Source organism: Malaclemys terrapin, chromosome 23 (assembly GCF_027887155.1).
Source record: "Malaclemys terrapin pileata isolate rMalTer1 chromosome 23, rMalTer1.hap1, whole genome shotgun sequence".
NCBI lineage: Eukaryota > Metazoa > Chordata > Testudines > Emydidae > Malaclemys > Malaclemys terrapin.
Window position 1 is genome coordinate 750,660 of NC_071527.1, and position 20,353 is coordinate 771,012.

General features: G+C 45.2%; 1 protein-coding gene across 1 annotated transcript in view; it reads left to right on the forward strand.

The window, feature by feature from the left end:
• Positions 1 to 20,353, forward strand: part of SCN8A (sodium voltage-gated channel alpha subunit 8) — a 120,877-nt gene that overhangs the window by 24,917 nt on the left and 75,607 nt on the right. The window contains exon 3 of the mRNA XM_054012525.1: positions 17,499 to 17,617. Coding sequence (XP_053868500.1) covers positions 17,499 to 17,617 — 119 coding nt within the window. The remainder of the gene's footprint in view (positions 1 to 17,498; positions 17,618 to 20,353) is intronic.

Consider the following 20,353-nt stretch of genomic DNA (forward strand, 5'->3'; position numbering starts at 1 on the left):
AGTTATTTGTATGGGATACAGTCAACCTTTGATCTGCATGGAATGGTGGGGCAGAATTGTGACATCCAAGAAGAAGAGAAGGAATTCTTTAAGTTGATTTAAAAATAAAATAAAATAAAATAAAAAAGTAGGAGTCATAGGGATGACAGTAAGAATGGGAAAAATGAGGGTTATAAATCAGGAGGTGCTTCCTGATGGTGAACTCTCTATTAGAAATGGAATAGTCTCCAAAGGGAAGTGGCTGATAACTGGGCAGTACGTTAGTACTGCAAAACAAGCAAACATGATTCTGGGATGTATTAACAGGTGTGTTGTGGGCAAGATACGAGAAGTCATTCTTCCGCTCTACTCTGCGCTGGTTAGGCCTCAACTGGAGTATTATGTCCAGTGCTGGGCACCGCATTTCAAGAAAGATGTGGAGAAATTGGAGAGGGTCCAGAGAAGAGCAACAAGAATGATTAAAGGTCTTGAGAACGTGACCTATGAAGGAAGGCTGAAAGAATTGGGTTTGTTTAGTTTGGAAAAGAGACGACTGAGAGAGGACATGATAGCAGTTTTCAGGTATCTAAAGGGTGTCATAAGGAGGAGGGAGAAAACTTGTTCACCTTAGCCTCTAAGGATAGAGCAAGAAGCAACGGGCTTAAACTGCAGCAAGGGAGGTTTAGGTTGGACATTACGAAAAAGTTCCTAACTGTCAGGGTGGTTAAACACTGGAATAAATTGCCTAGGGAGGTTGTGGAATCTCCATCTCTGGAGATATTTAAGAGTAGGTTAGATAAATGTCTATCAGGGATGGTCTAGACAGTATTCCTGCCATGAAGGCAGGGGACTGGACTCAATGACCTCTCGACGTCCCTTCCAGTCCTAGAATCTATGAATCTATGAAACTGTACAGCAGTGCATAGGGGCTGGCACTAGGAGTGCTGCCACACCCCCTGGTTTGATGTGGTTTGCATCATATCCAGGGTTTACAGTTTGGTTCAGTGGCTCTCAGCACCCCCCCTATATAAATTATTCCAGCATCCTGGCAGCAGTGAACTATCCTGTTCAGTGAAGGGGAGCATTGCCATTGGCTTCCATGGGGGACTAGATAATACAATACCAAGCATCTTTTCTATCTCTGATTTCTGTGACTTTCTTACATGGAGGTCAGAGTTTGGATAAACTGGGGAAATCTACTGGAAAGATGCAGGTTGGGATTCTGGTTTCACTTGGGAAGATGGAAGTTTGACTGTTTATATTGCAACTGCTAGAGATTAATATTGGTCAGTGATTTTACACGAGTTTGGGGTGATCAATTGACTGTCATGTAAAATCAATAACTTATAATGAGCTACTTAATAAATATTTTATAGCTTTTGTCTTAGTGTCAGATCTTTCTTACCTGACTCATGTGAGTGGTCCTGTGAACATTAGCACACTACTCACATGAGTACGGTCAACTGGATTTGGCCCTTAAAAATTTGATTCAGCTCGTAATTTGTCTTGCATCTACAATAGCAAGTTTAATGCTTGCTTCTGTGCCTCAGTTGCTAATAACAATACAAGCACTAGTGCAGAGCAGAATATGGTACTGGGAATATCTAGGTCCTCTCCACACTAGTGCTTGCATCAGTGCTAGCACCGATGTAGCTGCAGTGGTGCTGAGAGCCAGGCACTAAGTCTGTAAGTGTAGATGCAGCCCTTGCAAAATCTTCCTGAGGGTTCTGCTCCAGCAGATGTGTAAGTAAGATGTGCATAATCCTTGGGAAATATTTCCAGCTGATTGGATTTTTATATTCCAAATACACAGTGTAACCTCATTCTGTGGTGTGGGAAGAATCCTTAAAATACGTAATGCAGGTTTTCCTCCCAAGTGGTGGAGTGAAGAGAGGCTTCTGTCAAATAGGTTTGGTGTGGAAAGTGTGGAGATGTGGAAGCATCTTAGCGGCCCTGTTCATTATTCCCTGGGCCTTGTGCAGTCATTTAGTCTGGACAAAGTGGGTAAAAATGCTTCTAAAAACCTGAAGAATTAGAGCATTTTGTACCAACTTTTCACTGGCGTGAATGACTGCACAGGGTGCAGGCCAACAGGGAACTGATTCTAGGTCTTCAAGTGAGATAGAGGGTGAGAAAGGGATGCATTGGAATTGTGGAGTAGTGAGTGAAAGTGTGATGTGGACTTCCACCCTTCAGAGCTTTGGGAAAAACCTTGCAAGCTGTCCAAGTACTTCCCCAGAGGAAGGAATTGCAGATGATCACCACAAAGAAAACATGTTTTAATAATCTTTTAAGGTGGGAAATGTTAATTTTTTTTATCTGAAAAGGCAGCTTTGAAATAACTTTTTGTCTGGAAGTAAATCTGGAGATGTTCTGTCATAACCTGCATCCAAAGAAGTGGGATGTAGCCCACGAAAGCTTATGCTCAAATACATTTTAGTCTCTAAGGTGCCACAAGTACTCCTGTTCTTTTTGTGGATACAGACTAACACGGCTGCAACTCTGAAACCTGTCATAACCTGGGATTTCTGTGCATAGCCACATGCAGAGTTTCTGCAAGCTCCGCATACATGCCGTGCAGAGAATGTGAACTCTTTTTGCAACGGGAACAGCTGCAGATGTTGGAGGGGAAGGTTCTCGATATCAGTGACAAGCTTTTACAGGCCAGCTGACCTCCTGCTTATTGTGCTGTACAAAGAACCACTCTCTCTTCCCATAAATACTAGAACAGCCTATTTTTTGGCTCTTCTGGTTTGCAGCCACTTACACGTCTAAATCTGATACATGCTGATCATTTCTTCAAATAGCCAAAGACTCTAGAGCGTCCCACAGACAGTTTTTTTTTTTTTAAAGTCCATTTAAAAAAAAGCCCTCTCAATCATCAGAAATTGCAGATCTGTTTGAATAGTGGGAAATTTGCCCAGATTACGTTCCCCCCCACTCCCAGCATTTGACAAACAGTTTTGGAACATGGATTTTTTTCTTTTAATGCTAGGTACACAGCATACCTAGGCACCACAGTGGATGGTTGCTTTTCCCTTGGGTTAGGGCCAGCTGTAGCTAGTGGTAATCTTGGTTACTGTCAGCATTCACCTGAGAATCTTAACTTCTCATTAACCAGTTGGCTAATAGTTATAGGCGAGGCACTGGGAGTCCGAACTCCTAGGTTCTATTTCTAGATCTGTCAGTAGCATTCCTTGGCCAAATCACTTCACCTTTCTGTGCCCCAGGTTTTCCATTGTAAAATGGGGATGATAATTCTTACTAGAACTGGGTGAATTATTTACTCATAACAACAATTTATTGGACCAATTAGTCCTTTTTTCCCCACTCATGCAAAAAACAGAGAAGATTTTGTCTGAACAAATTGCAGTTTCTGGGACTCTCCATGAACTGTGAGTTGTGTGTGATTGGCCACTGTGGAGGAATATGAAGTTTCCATTTTCTGACTGGATTTTTTAAACAGAATACTTTTGTTCATGTGTGCATACAGGGATGCAGGCAGGTAACATCATAGTTCCAAACAGTCACAGGGATGAACACAAACTAATTTTAAGAGAAAACAAGTTTAAAAAGGGCAGTAATATGATCAATCTGAATGATTAATCAAAATTTGCAAATGCATTTTCCCATTGCTTGGCCAACTTTATCACTTCCACCCACTGGGATGGGAGTGAGAAGTTGTCACGGAGTATTGGGGGACTCAGGGCCCTGCACCCCCGGCTTCCTGCGATTCACCATGACTCTCAGCCAGCCAGTAAAGCAGAAGGTTTATTTGGATGACAGGAATACAGTCCAAGACAGGTCTTGCAGGCACAGACAACAGGGCCCCCCTCAGTTAGGTCCAGCTTGGGGTCCCAGGGCATGCCAGCCCACCCCCCTTTGGGGGGTCAGAGCCATCTCTGCCTCCCAGCCATCTCTCCAGCCTCCCTCCAGCCTGCTTCCAGCCCTCTCCTTTCAGCGACCCCTCCCACAGCCTTTGTTCAGTTTCCCGGGCTAAGGAGTCGCCTCACCTTCAACCCCTTCCTGGGTTCTCATGTTACACACTCAGGTATGCGCCCTCGGGCAGATCCCATCCTACAATGCAGACTATCCCAGCACACTCCCCTGTCAGCATTCACAGACCACAGTGAGAACAGGCCCAGTTCGTCACAGAAGTAATGACTCTTTTTGTGAAGAGTTTGAAGATCATTGGAAGAGAGATGTTATAATAATGCATATGGTTATCTCTACCATGAGAGGAGGCACCAGGCCATACAGTTGCATTGTCCCTGGTGCCCTTTCTTCTCCATCCTCCACTGGTGCAGAACATGGGCAACATGAAACACACTCAGAAGCACCGCAGGGAAGGAGGCAGAGAATCAGAGAAGGGAAACCGAAAGATTGTAAAGGAAAAAATGATCTACCTGCTATGGATAGGCCCACTTTGTGTCTTCTGAGCTTCTCTGGGTGGTCCTACCTAATGCATAGCTTGGGCTTCCCTTTAAGCTAGAAAAATGTGACCCTGGGGAGGGTGTGTGGAAAAACATGGCTTAAAATTATATGAGGGGTGAGATTTTGTGAACTCACAGTTGTTTTTCAAGGTCCCAGTTCAGCAAGGTACTTCAATACATGCCTAAGTAAATGAGTCCTAGGCACCAACTCCATGCATGCTCTAGGGCTGGAGCACCCACAGAAAAAAATTATTGGGTGCTTAGCACCGACTGGCAGCCAGTCCACCTCCCTCTCCTACCCAGCGCCACCCACTGGTGGCCCCGCCGATCAACTCCTCATCCTCCCTCCCAGAGCCTCCTGCATGTCACGATCAGCTTCCCTGGGAAGAGGCGAGGCGGGGGTAGAGCGGGGACAGAAAGAGGCGGGGCAGGGGTGGGGCCTGGGGTAGAGTGGCGGGTTGAACACTCCCGGGGCCCGGAGGAAGCCGGCGTGTGAACTGAGTAGTCCCACTAAAGCGAGTGGGTGAAGTCCTGGCCCCATTCAAGTCGATATGTCTACTCAGATGGTTAATGTTAAGCATGTGCTGAAGTATCTTGCTGAAAAGGGGCCTAAGTTGCAAAACCTCAGAGTCTGAGTTGAGCCCAGGTCTAAGACCTCTCAGTGAATAATGGGATAATGGGAGTGAGTTCAGATTCTGGAAAACTTATCCTGTTAACAGGGTCTGTGGGTCTCTCTCTCTTTTTTTATTTGCCCCTCTCACATGCCCCTTCTCCAATGCAAACTTTGGAGGCATTTAGCTGTCACTTGAATGAATGGTTAGTTGTGTTTTATTTATGCAATCTTTGCCCATCAAGTTTGGCTGGAGAGTTCTTATCAGATGATGGCTCTTTTGGAGGCCATGTTGTCCACTGTATTCACACATTCCATGGGTGTTTTTTTAAAACTGAGCGTGATGATCGTGGCTTGGCTCTAAGGAGCTGTGGACCTTGTAGGTCACTGGCTGGGAATGAAGAAAAGAAATACAGACGCTGGTAATGTCCTTTCTATTTTTAAATACTTTGGTACTATCAGGATGGGGGGACCATGTATGAATCTATGTAGATTGATGTCAGCAGGAGTTGTGGGTGCTCAGGAACTGTGAAGCCCAGCCCATGAGAGTCAGGTGGCAAAACCTAATGTATCGGCTAAGGTCACCTGTGACTTGCAGGTGTGTACCTGAGGATCTTGCTAGTGTGCATGGACTACTAAAGTGATTTGCGTCTGCATCAACTCACATGCCCTGTTGGAATGATGCTGTCCTGCCCAAAACTCACCATGAGTGAGTGTATGAAACTGGGAGGTAATGAAGGGATATGTGAGATGGGTCAGCGAGGCCTGTCCACTGGCAGCATGTGCTTCAAGGACCCTCCTCCCATGAGCTCTTTGAATTTCTAAGCAACGTCTCTCCATGCTGGTGATGGCAGAAAAGACTTGAGGTGCTACTGCTGGGCTCTCCATGCCTTGCAGGGGATGCAGTGAAACATTCAGATGAGGGGATGTATGAAGCATAATGTTTGGGCTGGTCCCCTGAGTTTCCAAAGAAACATCCCTTCCCAGGGCTGTTGTGTTTAATGTGTTTCCCCTGGGTCTCTCTGTCTGACCCACTTTAATTTGGGAAGCAGAATCCAGGTCCTGGACCAGTAATCACTATCTTCTCATAATCACAGCAGAGGGAGGGAAACTGGTGCCCAGTTAACCTAGGCTGATCACTTCTTCCCAGCCTGCTTTGGGAATGGGGCTGATGGGAGACGAGGTCATATCTGCAATGTTTGCCTTTTATATAGCTGCTCTTGAGACATTATTGTTCATGTAACAATTATATTCCTACTATTGCAGTAGTACCTGGAAGCCCCCAGCTGAGATCAGGGCTAGTGCTGGGCACTGTACACACACACGATAAGAGCCAGTGCCACCTTGTTAATGTCAATAGACAAGACAGCGGGTGGGACAAAGGAAGGGTTGTCATCCATGTTTTACAGATGTGGGAATTGAGCTCCAGACAGATGAAGTACTGTATGCAGGGTTACACAAGGCATCTGTGGCAGAGCCAAGAACTGAACCCAGGTCTCCTGGGCTGCTGTTACTCAATATTGCTTTTATTGTCTTAAAATCTCTCTAGAGAAGCATTTCTTTGAAAAGCAAAATAATTCTAAAAATTCCACGAGTTCCTCCCCCTCTCCTCAGCTCCCTCCCCAACCTCCCCCCCCCAACCCTGTGCTCTTAAAAAAAAGTTTAGAAGAAGCACAAAATGTGGCAGAAGCTTTGTCCTTAACCCTTTCCGTGCTAAACAATGAGCTGCCAAGGAACAAAGGGATAAATGGTGTGCCTGGAAAATGAGCTGTCTGATGTATACAGGAACCACATCATTCAGAGCCAAAAAAGTCTTTAAAAGAACTCTTTGTAGAAATATAGGGCTGGAAGGGACTTCAAGAGGCAGGGCTAAGTGAACCTAGATCATCCCTGACAGTTGTTTGTCCAGCCTGTTCATAAAAACCTCCAGTGATAGGGATTCCACAGCCTCCCTTGGAAGCCTATTCTAGTGCTTAACTATCCTTCAAGTTAGAAAGTTTTTCTTAATATCTAACCTAAATGTCCCAGGGTGGTGTCATGTGCAGATTTTATAAGTGTACTCCCCACTCCATTATCCAGGTTGTTAATGAAAATGTTGAATAGTACCAGACCTAGGACAGACCCTTGCTGAATCTCACTAGATACATCCTCCCAAGCTGATAGTGAGCCATTGATAACTACTGCCCGAGTATGGTCTTTCAACCAATTATGCACTCATCTTATAGTAACTTCATCTGGACCATATTCCCCTAGTTTGCTTATGAGAATGCCATGTGGGACTGTGTCAAAAGCCTCAAAAGACTCTTGCATTTTCTTTTCACTTACTGTATCCATCCCCAGCCTGTAGGGTGTCAAAATTCCTCTTAGTGCACATTTCTTGATAGACTTTTTTGAATACAGATGTGGTAGAAATACTTACACAGGCTTTGCCACCAGGAGGACAGCCCTTATCACTCACTCTTGGTAAAACTTGACATTAAGGCCAACCGCTCTATTGTTAACCGTAGGAACGCAGTTCCACGAGTTCTCCACACTCTTCATTAAACCTTTCTTTCTCCCCTAAATCCTGTGCGTCTCCGCTTGTCCTGCTTTTGTAGTCCATCCTAGGCGTGCTTAGTTTAAAACCTACATAAGAGTAAAGTAATTTAAACCTGCATGTAACTGGAATTATTTTTTACCATCTTATTAATCTTATCTGTACACTGTAATATAACACCTATCATGGGCTGTATTGCAAATTGCTAAATAAGTTATTTTAAAATAATTAATGTTTTCTAATGAAACCTGTTCCTATAGTACCATTCCTTTTAAATCAGAAATGTCCAATTTTTCCCCATATAATATAGTTTCCATCCCACACATAAAATAATTAAAATGGATGGTTCCTTTTAAACCTCAAAAAATGAACAGCTGAGGTTGTTGGAGCTCTACTTGGGCAGTCAATTCTTCTATAAGGTACCTCTGTGCAAAATGCCTTTCTCCAGATGATTCTTGTCTCTGAGCTTCACCTCTGCAGGTCTTGAGGCAATGGGTATTATGGCTTAAAAGGTCCTAAAGATGTTTTTTGGAACAGAACCAGAAACCACTTTAAGTACATGCAGCCATTTTGAAATGGATACATTCTAAGAAGTCAGCACTATTAAAAAAAATTCAGACTAGTTTTTAAATTACCAAACACTTTGGCTTTTCTTTCCTTCACCCTACTCACTGCACCATCTGGAGATTTACCTAAGAATTCACCAGGCACCCTGTTAGAGCTAGTAAATTACAGTAGGGCACCTGGAATCATAAGTGTAGACTCCCCAGTGACCAGGGTTCATTATTATTGATGCAGACCTTGGCTACTGGTTGTAGGGTCCCTGGGCTGGAACATAGAGCAGGGGGCAGGCCTGGGTTCCTCTACCAGCCACTGGAGAAGTAGTACAGACTGGGCAGTGGAGTAGAAGACTGCTGGGAGAGTCATCCAATGGGATTTCGATACCCTGGAAGGGGATGACTATAGTGACCTGGCTGGAAGGCCAAGACACGAAGAGGGAGCACCCTGAGTCTGGAAAAAGAGAGAGACAAACAGGACAAGTGACTGAAGGAGGGGGTGGGGTGCCAGAGGAGTGGTGAGCTAATCCTCAGGTGAGCCACAAAGGTGTGTGCCAGTGGTGAGTAGTGAAACCCATAATACTGCCCCCCACACACACCTTTGGTTCTTTTTTCTGTTTTTCAATCCAGGTTTTGTAGTTGAGGGGTTCATAAAATAAATACAAGAGCAAAAACTAAACTAAGAAATTTACTTGCCTCCTGCTAAAAATACCTGCCCCAGGTTAGCAGATACAAATCAACCCTGGCTGGATCAATCCTGTTGAAAAGAAAATGTACATTTACTCCCAAATTACTGCATTGTGTTGGGACGTTATTGATTGGGGGGCTGGGGGAATTGAGTTAGAGGACCATGTGTGTGGTAGAGAGGGCAAGTAGGAAGACCACGACCTGCTACAGTTATTAACAAAAGGAGATTTCCATAAGCTCAAGTAGTGAAGGCCTGTATTTTGGAACTGAAGTGACTGTCTTCACATGTTGGGCCCTTCCCATTGTTGGAAGGTGGGAGACCTGGAGTTGGAAATAGAGTCTGTGCGTGAGTGCATGCAAGAGGAAGCTTAAAAACCTGCTTGGCTGGGATCCTCGTTATACCCCGGCCGAATGATGGTAACGTCATCTGCCTTATCAGCGAGAATCTCCCGGGAGTAAAGCTGGCACTTGCTGTTTCTTTAGGGTGGAGAGCAAAGCAAGTATGGAGTGTGTATGGTTTAGATCCAGAGCTTTCAGGTCCCCCAAAATGGAAGTCACAAAGGGAGTTTAGGAAAAGTGCTGAGTTGATTCCAAATTAGTCCTGCTGGGTTCCAAAGACCTTTTCAGCAAGAGCCCTGGTTGAAACAGTGGGGCTTGCTGGATAAGGTACAGGTGGGGAGCTGAGAAAGCTGATGCCTGGATCTCGCGCTGTGCGCCTTGTACAGTCATTTCCATCAATCCAGAGTGATTCTAATTCGGTAGCATTTTACACTGCTGTAAATGATTGCACAAGATGCAAGCCAATGTTGAAGCAGGCCTCTTTTTAATATTAATGTAAATCATAAGTTTTTTGGTTCTGGGACCACAGTCCATAAAGCAGCATGCACAGCTCTGGCACCATATAAAGAATAGTTTGGGTTCTGGCCCTGCCTTATAAGGTTGCCATGTCTGAAATAAAACAAAAACTGGGACATCCAGGAGGAGGATCCTGAGGCCCTAAAACTGGACAGCTGGCCGTTTGTGCTGAGCACCCTTTCTATCCTGGCCAATCTGTTACCTCGAAAAAGGGACCATTCTGGGAAAACCTGGACAGATGGCAACCCTACTGCCTTGCTGTGCTTGGGTGAGTCCTATTGTCTTTGTGGCTCAGTTGCACCATCTGTAAAAGGGGAGATAATAAAATTTAGCCACATCTTTAAAGCACTTTTGAGAGCCACGAACAAAAAACACAATGTATCTATTATCCAATCTCTTACATGGCCCTCATCAAACATCCTATCTGAGCACTTTTCACTGCTTAAAAGGTTTCAGTATGACAATGGTTAAATGTTATGTTAGAAGCCCTGTGCTGATGAGAGTACCAGTACCAACACTTGACTGTGTATTGAAATCCACTGGATTTTGTTGAAGAGGTTAGGATGGGGGGTGTAGAACATTGATGGGCTTGATGGAAGAAAGAGAAGTCTATCAGATTGCAGCTGAATGGGATGGGCCTTTGCAAGCTAGGCATATCTGGCAATGGATAGAATTACTGTCAATGGCATGCAGCCTGTAGATTGTAATGCCTGCCCTATTGCCTCTCTGCTAGCTGTGAACTTTTTGTGACAGGTCTCCCATACAGGGGCCCTCACGGTGACAGTAAGAAAAGACAAGAGAATGGTGTAAAACTCTCCTGTAAAATTGGCTGTAGTGTGGTGGGTAGGTTCTCAGCTTAGGGGTGAGGCTGTATCTCCCAACTTGAGCCCTCCCTCCCTCCCTCTGCTACTTAAAAAATGGGAAAAAATGGCCTTTCAGGACTCTGATATGCTAGGACAAGCCATTTATTAATGCTTGATGCTGCGATTTGTTCAAGAGTCATCCAAAGTACTTTTAAAGTGCCTTTTGCTGGAAGATGCACGTTCATTAGCTGTTGTGTTAACGGATGTTTTCCCCTGGGGACTAAACCACAGTCCAATTTTGTTTGTTCCTTTTAACTAGTTTATTGCTCTATGGTCTAATTTAGCCAAAGGAGCTAAAATATTTTGTTGCACTAGTGAAATGGCAAATTAGAATCATAGAAACATAGAATATCGGGGTTGGAAGAGACCTCAGCAAGTCATCTAGTCCAATCCCCTGCTCAAAGCAGGACCAACACCAACTAAATCATCCCAGTTGGAGCTTTGTCAAGCCAGGCCTTAAAAACCTCTAAGGATGGCAATTCCACCACTTCCCTACGGAACCCATTCTAGTGCTTCACCACCTTCCTAGGGAAAATAGTGTTTCCTAATATCCAACCTAGACCTCCTCCACTGCAATTTGAGACCATTGCTTCTTGTTCTGTCATCTGCCACCACTGAGAACAGCTGAGCTCCATCCTCTTTGGAACCCCCCTTCAGGTAATTGAAGGCTGTTATCAAATCTCCCCTCACTCTTCTCTTCTGCAAACTAAATAATCCCAGTTCCCTCAGTCTCTCCTCGTAAGTCACGTGCCCCAGCCCCCTAATCATTTTCATTGTCCTCTGCTGGACTCTCTCCAATTTGTCCACATCCCTTCTGTAGTGGGGGGACCAAAACTGGAAATAGAATTTCACTACTCCAGGTGTGGCCTCACCAGTGCCAAATAGAGGAGAATAATCACTTCCCTCGATCTGCTGGCAATGCTCCTACTAATACAGCCCAATATGCCATTGGCCTTCTTGGCAACAAGGGCACGCTGCTGACTCATATCCAGCTTCCCGTCCACTGTAATCCCCAGGTCCTTTTCTGCAGAACTGCTGCTTAGCCAGTCGGTCCCCAGCCTGTAGCAGTGCATGGGATTCTTCCGTCCTAAGTGCAGGACTCTGCACTTGTCCTTGTTGAACCTCATCAGATTTCTTCTGGACCAATCCTCCAATTTGTCTGGATCAGTCTGGACCCTATCCCTACCCTCCCGCGTATCTACCTCTCCCCCCACCTTAGTGTCATCTGCGAACTTGCTGAGGGTGCAATTCATCCCATCATCCAGATCATTAATAATTTCTTAAGAGAAATTCTTGCTGAGAAACAACATCTGTCTTGGCAGAGGGCTCTTGTGGATTCTGTTGTGTTGGGCTCCATGAGACTCAGGGCTGGGCCAAAGGGTGGGTTAAATACTGAAGAGAGAGTGGTTAGGGGGTTTTAGGCAGTTTGTAGGCCTTGTGCTGGCCATCTGTGGGGGGTGAGTTTCATTCTAATGCATGGGTTCTGCTGCATTTGGTCTGTAATATACCATAAAAAACCTTTCCTGATGCCTGTAAGAGGATATGGTGCATTAGAGTTTAAACTTTTCAGTGCATACAGGCTGTTCCCTTCCTTTCACTTGGGTGGGCGGGGCCAGTGTGTTTTGCTCTTGAAGGACCAGTGTTCTAGACTCACCTCTCCAGTTGTACACACGTGAGTCGCACAGAGATGGTTTGTATGTGGTCTGCAGCCCATAGATATATTTTACATTCTTTGTGTTGGATTGTCCGCTTTTCAGGTGATGGGTTATCCTAGATTGTTCCCCATTAGAATGCTGTGTACATTTGAATCATGACTGACCATAAACACTCTAAAGGAGAGGCCAGAACAAAACCACCATGGATCTGAACATCTGAATTCTGCAGCTTGGGCTCCTTGCCAGTGGTTAAAAATGTTCATCTGTTTAACCTGGCTCCAAGGACACTTGACAAGGGACAATAGCTGTACTTTCCTGGGTGCACTGCAATGTGGTCTGAGGCCAAGGGGCAGGGGCCATGTGGTTCCTCTGGGAGAGAAATCTACTTAATCCAAGAATCCTGGGGGGATTGCTGAAGAATCTTAACTTTACTTTAGGCAGGTTTAAATGAAACAAACAAACTGTCCCTTCTTGTGACAGGGACAGTGTAAACTGGTGCACTGTTACTTTACTGAGCTGGAAGAACAATCTGGTAAGTGATGCACCCTGGGGGAACGTAGATCCAGATTTGGCTAAGGCTGAGTTTGAGTTAAATTGTACAACCCTGTTTTATGTGGTCCCCACATGTTGCTTGATTAACAATCTCTTGGAAACGTTTCCCTCTTCTTTCTTCCCCTGGATTGTACTGTGCTCCCTTCTAGGGTGTAATTTCTAGCTTGTATTTGGCTTGCACTGTCGAGTACAACTCACTGTTGGTACAGTGAACAGCACAGCCTATTAACCAATAATGCTAAGCCCAAGTGCCTTGAAGTTGTTTTTTTCTCTATTCATCTGCTGCCACCCAGCTTAATTACGAGACAGAAGCAACTTTAAATGGTTTGGAAATAATCTCCCTCAGTCAGGAGCGTGTGCATATAAGGTAAATTTAGCATTTAGGATCGGTCACGGTCAGAGATGAAATACTGGATTAGATGGGTTTTTGGTCTGATTTGATATGGTGATTTCTATGTCAGTCATACTGATCCATTGTAGACCTTATGTTTTCTCTCTCTCACTGGAGTTGTAGCCATTCGCAAACATCCTTAATGTCCTTTCTTTCAGTCTGTGGTTCATCTGTTTCAATAATTCTGTCTCCTTTCAGTACTGCACCATACTTTCTGGAGTCTAACATTGTGACTCAATCACTCGCACTGTGGCCTCAAATGACATTGAAATCCAAATAAATTATGATCCACTTGCTTTTTTTCTCCCCTCCCTCCACTTCCACTTATCTACCAAGGCAATAACAACTTAAAAGAATATTAGCAAGGATGTGGTGTGTGATCCTCTGCTTGGCGAGTCCCTGTGGACTGCTCCTCACTTAATTATACATTTCTGAATGTGTTGTAATCTTGTTCCCAATCAGTGCTTCCAATATCTCTCCCCCACAACTGAGGTCAGACTAGCAGCTTCTCTTTTGAAGTTGGCAAGATCCTTCCTTTCTTCATTGTTAATTATTGGAGCTTTCTCGTTTTCTGTGTAAACCTTACCCTTATGGCTTTCCTCTGTCCTATTTCCTGCAGGATTTGAGTATACAATTCCCCTAGGCCTGGAGCCTTGTCAACTGGGAATAGTCTCACCTGCTCCAGGCCAATGGGTAAGAACCTCTCCAACATCATGCATCCGAAGAAATGGGTACTCACCCATGAAAGCTCATGCTCCAAAACATCTGTTAGTCTATAAGGTGCCATAGGACTCTTTGCTGCTCCAACATCTTGACAGCTCATAATTGTCACTGCCCACACAGATTCCCAGTGTAGGTGTGAACAAGTCTGTTTAGACTGGAGAGTTTTTGTATTTGGGGGGAGGGTCTTTGTGCTAGTGTGTGAGTAAAATTGTTCATATATGCTGGGCCTTACCCAACTCCTGCTGAAGCCAATGATAATCTTGTTGTCAACATACAGAAGCTGGACTGGTTTAACTCTCTTCTAATTTTAGTGGTTGCCGCATGTGTGCACACACTCCTTCATTGATGGCTCTCTGGACTTTGAACTCAATGGAATTCATAACTGCAGCACCTCTGAATCATCTGGAGTTAAACTAGTTTCGTGGCAGTTTGAACACTTCCTACTTCTAATTTAACTGATCCAGTGCAAGTAATCCTTCCACTGCTGTCTTACAGTGAACCAGTCACTGCAGAATTGACCTGTCTGTTCACCTTTCTAAGCTTCACCTCTTCAGGGTCATTTGGGCTGGAAGTCACCCACCACCTCATAGCACTGGAGAAGCCCTGGGGTCCTGTGTGCCAGCCACTTTTATAGGGAGCAGATGCCACTACTCAGACAATACAGAAACTCATTACAAACCCAATAACACACAGATTACTCAGACTGAACATTTTAAAAAAATCTAGGCCAGGGGTGGACAAACTTTTTGGCCCAAGGGCCACATCTGGGAATAGAAATTATATGGCGGGCCATGAATGCTCACAAAATTGGGGTTGGGGTGCAGGGGGGGTGAGGGCTCTGGTTGGGGGGTGGGCTCCAGGGTGGGGTCAGAAATGAGGAGTTCAGGGTGTGGGAGGGGGCTCCAGGCTGGGGGGGTTAGGGCTCCGGCTGGGACTGCGGGCTCTGGAGTGGGACTGGGGATGAGGGGTTTGGGGTGCAGGAGGGTGCTCTGGGCTGGGATCGAGGGGTTTGGAGGGAGAGAAGAGGATCAGGGCTGGGGCAGGGGGTTGAGGCATGGGGAGAGGCTCAGGGGTGCAGGCTCCGGGTGGTGCTTACCTCAAGCAGCTCCCAGAAGCAGTGGCCATGTCCCCACTGTGGCTCCTACGCGGAGCCATGGCCAAGCGGCTCTGCGCACTGCCCTGTCCGCAGGCGCTGCCCCTGCAGTTCCCATTGGCTGTGGTTCCCAGCCAATGGGAGCTGCGGAGGAGGCACTTGGGGCGGGGACGACATCCAGAGCGGAGCCCCAGGCAGCCCCTATACGTAGGAGCTGTAGTGGCGCCATGCCACTACTTCTGGAAGCTGCGTGGAGCGGCCCCATACCCTGCTCCCCAGCGGGAGCTCAAGGGCCAGCTTAAAATGACTCGTGGGCCGTCGTTTGCCCACCCCTGATCTAGGCCCAGGTCTACAGCAATAGCCAATGAGTACTCAGCGCATCTTTGGAGGAAGAAAGCAGGCACTACACTGCTGTGTGGAGACTCAACATGGATCCTGTTGAGTCCACTGACTTTTCTGTAATTGGGCTCGTTAAAGGGCCCTCTGGAGGACGGGGCTGTTGTGTTCAGTGTATACCATATGAATGTTCCATTGCAGATACCTTTGTAAAGCAACCTTGATATGAAGCCGGCAAACAGCGGGCATGAAGGCTTCCTGCAGTTTGTACAGCTCAAACAGTTCAGCTTTTTATTTTTTTTTATCGTGGTGGTGGTGGGGAATTGTATGGCTTTTGTGCTGCCCCGAGAGCTGTGGTGATGCACAGAAGAGCTAAAGCATGGGCAGGGGCACTAAAAGGTTCTCTCTACAGCATAGCCAGCATGCGGGAACTTCGGCCCAACAGAACCACCATCTTCTCATAGCCCTGTTTCCTTGGCTGTCTATCCTTGGCTTCTCTGCTGAGGTGTCAACAAGAGGGCCAATTGTGGTTTATCTGTTTATCATAACTCATTACCACAGGTGACCTGATTTCCCCCCGCTTGTGTTTATTTAATCGGAAAATCACCCTTTTATATATACGGCTCGTTCTGTAAGCCTTTTAGCTGTGGAGTTGGTCCATTCCTAGCTGTTTGTGCAAGAGAGACTTTCTTGAGTGGCCAATAGCTAATTGTGAATTGAGTAAAACAAGGGTCCCTGAGTCCTGACAGTTCTTGCTTGATGCTGGCTGTAATCACATTGCTGCCTTTTAACCTGTCACTCTTGCTCTGGCCCCTGTTGTGATGGAAGGGATAAGCAATGTAGCTCCTGAATGTTCTCACCCACATTCACTGGATTGGTGGGCAGTGCATCTTCAGTAGTCATCATGAGGGATTTTTTTCCCTTTACAAGGGAGGGGCATGCTTTATATACTTGGATGCGCCTGGATTGTAATTTTTTATAGCTTCTGTAGTCGTCAGGTCAACTGGTGGGCTTTGTTCAAGGCAGCAGAGTTTGGAGAATAAGGTATTCACAAGTCCAGGTGGGACAAGGGGGGTCATGTGTGAGGGGGAGGAGAGGGGTCAGTCTGACAAGGGAGGCCCTATGTGTGGGGGGAGAGTGGACTGTCTGTCTGATGAGGGAGACCACGTGCACTCTCTGGTGGGGGCATGGGGGGAGGGAAGGATCGGTTTGACTAGGGAGGCTGTGCAGGTTCTCTCTCTCTCTAGTGGGATGCAGGGTCTGTCTGATGAGGGAGGTCACACAGGCTCTGATAGGTTGATGAAATGGGTGGTTTATATTTTGGGAGGTGAGGTCTGAGTAGGAAAAACCTGTTTTGCCCAGTGGGTATTTACTTACCTAGTTTATTACACAGCTTGTATAAGTGCAAGGAGAGAAACCCTGCCTGGTACTTACCTATACATTTTTACATTTCTAACTGGGGAGGAGGAGGTAATGGAAATACACAGTCATGGCTCAGGTGTGTGCAGCATTATGCAATATGCTCAGAGCTCTCAGGGAGCAGCACGCACGTCTGTGCTGGACACCTGGCTCTGCTCAGTTCTGCCAGGGTTGAGCTTCAGGATATATTATTTTTCTGCTTATGTCACTTTTTCCTCCTCCTTTGCAGATGATGAAGTGTGCTCTTGCCACAAACTGATGCAGGGTGGCAATGTAATTAGCAGAATTGGGAGGGAGTCACAGATCTATGAAACCCTGTGTCTGCCATATTTGAGATGAAGGATAGTCTTAGGTTAAGGTGCTGAACTAGGACTTGAGGTCTGGGTTCAGCTGCTGGCTCTGCTACTGACTTCCTATATGACCTTGGGCAAGTCACTTAACATCTCTGGGCCTTGGTCCCCCCTTCATAAGGTGGGGATAGTAATACTACTTTTCTTCCACTCCTTGGCTGTTTAGATTGTAAACTCTTAGGGCCAGGGACTCTCTCTTTTGTTTATACAGTGCTTAGCACAAGGGGCTATGATCTTTGTTCATACCATAATGCCAATAATAATGATACTCTGGCATGCACATTCTACCAGGAGTGGGGGACTTCTTAAACACTGATCTTCTTAAAAACACCAGAAAATGTAATTCTTGTGGCTTTTAAATTCTTGCCTTGAAAGTTGATCTGTTTTTTCCTGTACATATGTTTCATACTTTGATTTTTCATGCATTAACTCTCTCTCTCTCTCTCTCTTTCTCTGCAGACCTTTGTAGTACTAAACAGAGGGAAAACACTCTTCCGATTTAGTGCCACACCTGCCTTGTACATTTTAACTCCTTTTAATCTGCTTAGGAGAATAGCTATTAAAATTTTGATACATTCATATCCTTTTTTATTAATAATTGACTTCTGTGCTGCTGCTGTTTTACTGCTTGAAAAAATCAATGACTTGTCTTACTTCTTGCTTCAAAACTTATTTCTGTAGTACACAATCAACACTCAGTGAGGTCAGTGAAGGGGATCCCAATGGACTGGGCTCCAAGTTTATACATTAGTAATTATTTTCTTTATGAATAAGTAATGATAGTTCCTATAGGCCTGGCATATCCAGTAACATTTCATTTACAAAGATCCACACTACACTGTGTATACGCACATCCATTCTTCCAGTACCCAAGAACCAGTAAATATGGGAACAGAAATAGTCTACGGCTATGCTTAAGAGAAGTAAAGGTTTATCTAGCTGGTGAAACCATTAAACAAACTCTGAGCCAGAGATGCAGCCAATTGTGCTTTACTTATAATTATGTTCCTATTCATCTCTAAGTCTATTGGTGTCTCTCAAACCTCCCTCTATGGGCAGGTTTATTCCATAATGATCCACTTTCTCTGAAGCATCTGATGCTTGTGTTATAAGAGAGAAGTTACTGGATGAGATGGGTCTATCCAGTCTGGCAATTCCTAGTTTTCTACTCTGCAAAGTGACTGTAAAATAGACCTTGTGGAGTCCCAGGTCTGTGGTATCTCAAAAGCTTCCATATCAAATTGGCTTGGCTTACAAATAAAATGTGTGTTTTCTAGCTGCTAGCGCTGGAAACTTGATCTGTGAGTTGAACTGTGTTGTTTCTAGGTTATGTCTTGTAGCTCTCACAGATGGGCTAAGGTGCAATTGAAGGGTATGCATCTGACCATTTTGAAGCAAAGATTTTGCAGGTGAAACTGAAGCCTGATCCGAAGCTGATGAAAATACTTCCCAATAGCTTTGGATCAGGCTCTTGGTATATTCACATTTGGGAGGAATCAAACAAAAATCCTGTGACGTTATAAATAATAAAACCATATTTAGAAAAGAAATTATCAAATTTGTTTGTGTCTAAAATATTCCTGTGTGTGTGTGTGTGTGTGTGTATCTATCTATCTAGGACTGGAAGTTTGGAAACAGAGAGAGAGAAAAGTTATGTTTCAATTTGATGCAGCTGTAATCATAGCTTATCATTACAATTATGCTTCATCCTTATATCAGTTCCCTTGAATATAACACATGCCTCCAGCACCAGGTAATCCTTTACTTTTAAGAAGAAATTATGTATGAAGGAATCTTTAGAAAATACAAGGCCTTGACATATTGACATTGCAAATGGAATTCTTGTGCTTATTTTTAGATTATGTCCAGTAGCCTGTAAATCCTAGAAGGGTCCTGGTAAAATTGTTACAGGGTAGGATTCTCAAAAATGCAGCCGCATTTGAAATCAAGACATAACTCTGTCCCCTTTTAAAACAATGGGAGTTTTACTGTTGACTTCAGTGGACGCAGAATTAAGTTAATGCTGACCATTTCTGAAAATCCCAGCCTGCATGTATAAGGAGTTCATGTTACTTTGGCAATGGGTCATTTCAGTGGATGTTAAAAGAGTGGGTTGCAAGTTGTTTGAACCAGATTATACAAGATGGAGTTCGAAAGGGGCAATCTCATGGTCTTTTAGTTTAAGAGCCATAGGGCTTTCCCCCCATTTCTTGTAGGAGAAAAACATTATGAAAACCATGTGCTGCCTCTGAAAAAAACACCTTTCATTTTTTGAGTAACACATTTGAGACTTGTTCACTTTTTGCTCATGCAAGTGATTGCCCCTGCCAGGGTGAGCACTCATATCAAGGGACTCATGCCAACGGATTGGACAGTTGGTCACTTGATGGCAGCAGCTGGTGCAAGGTGGGCGTACCTGCCACCTTCAGCTGAATGCACAAAATCGGGGGGGGGAGGAGGGGAATGAAACTTTGTCTCCTAAGATGCTAGACTCTACCTGTCCAGTAGGATTCACTTTGCAGTTATGCATATCATATCAAATGCACCCCATGTTTCATGCAGTTGGAAAAAACTCCAAACTGAAACCCTAGCCAGGTTTCTGACTAACAAGTGATGTAATACGATGCTGCTCACTCATTTCATTTACCAGCAGATTGTGTTGCTATTCCTGGATGTAGATGAAATTGTCTGGGGGGGATGTTTCACTTAAAGGATGAATGTAAATTGTTATGAAGTACGAGGTAGGGACTCTGTTTTATTTACAGGAGCGTGTGGGTGAGTTTCTCTGGCCTGCAATGTGCAGGAGGTCCAACTAGATCAGGGGTGGCCAACCTGAGCCTGAGAAGGAGCCAGAATTTACCAATGTACATTGCCAAAGAGTCACAGAAATACATCAGCAGCACCCCCCTTCCAGTTCCAGAGACTCCCAGCTCCGCGGATCAGCGCCTCCCCTCCCTCACTGCACCTCCTGATCAGCTGTTTCGTGGCAAGCAGTAGGCTGGGGGGTGGGGAGGGGAGACAAGCGAGGGCACAGCTGGGTTGGGGAGGGGGAGGGAAGGGGTGGAGTGGTGGCAGAGCCAGGGGTTGAGCAGTGAGCACCCCCCGGCACACTGGAAAGTTGGCGCCTGTAGCTCCAGTCCTGGAGTTGATGCCTATACAAGGAGCCGCATATTAACTTCTGAAGAACCGCATGTGGCTCCGGAGCCACAGGTTGGCCACCCCTGAACTAGATGATCATGATGGTCTCCGCTGACCTTAGTCTGAGTCTATTCATACACCTGATTTTTTTTTTTTCAATGTACATTACAATTTTT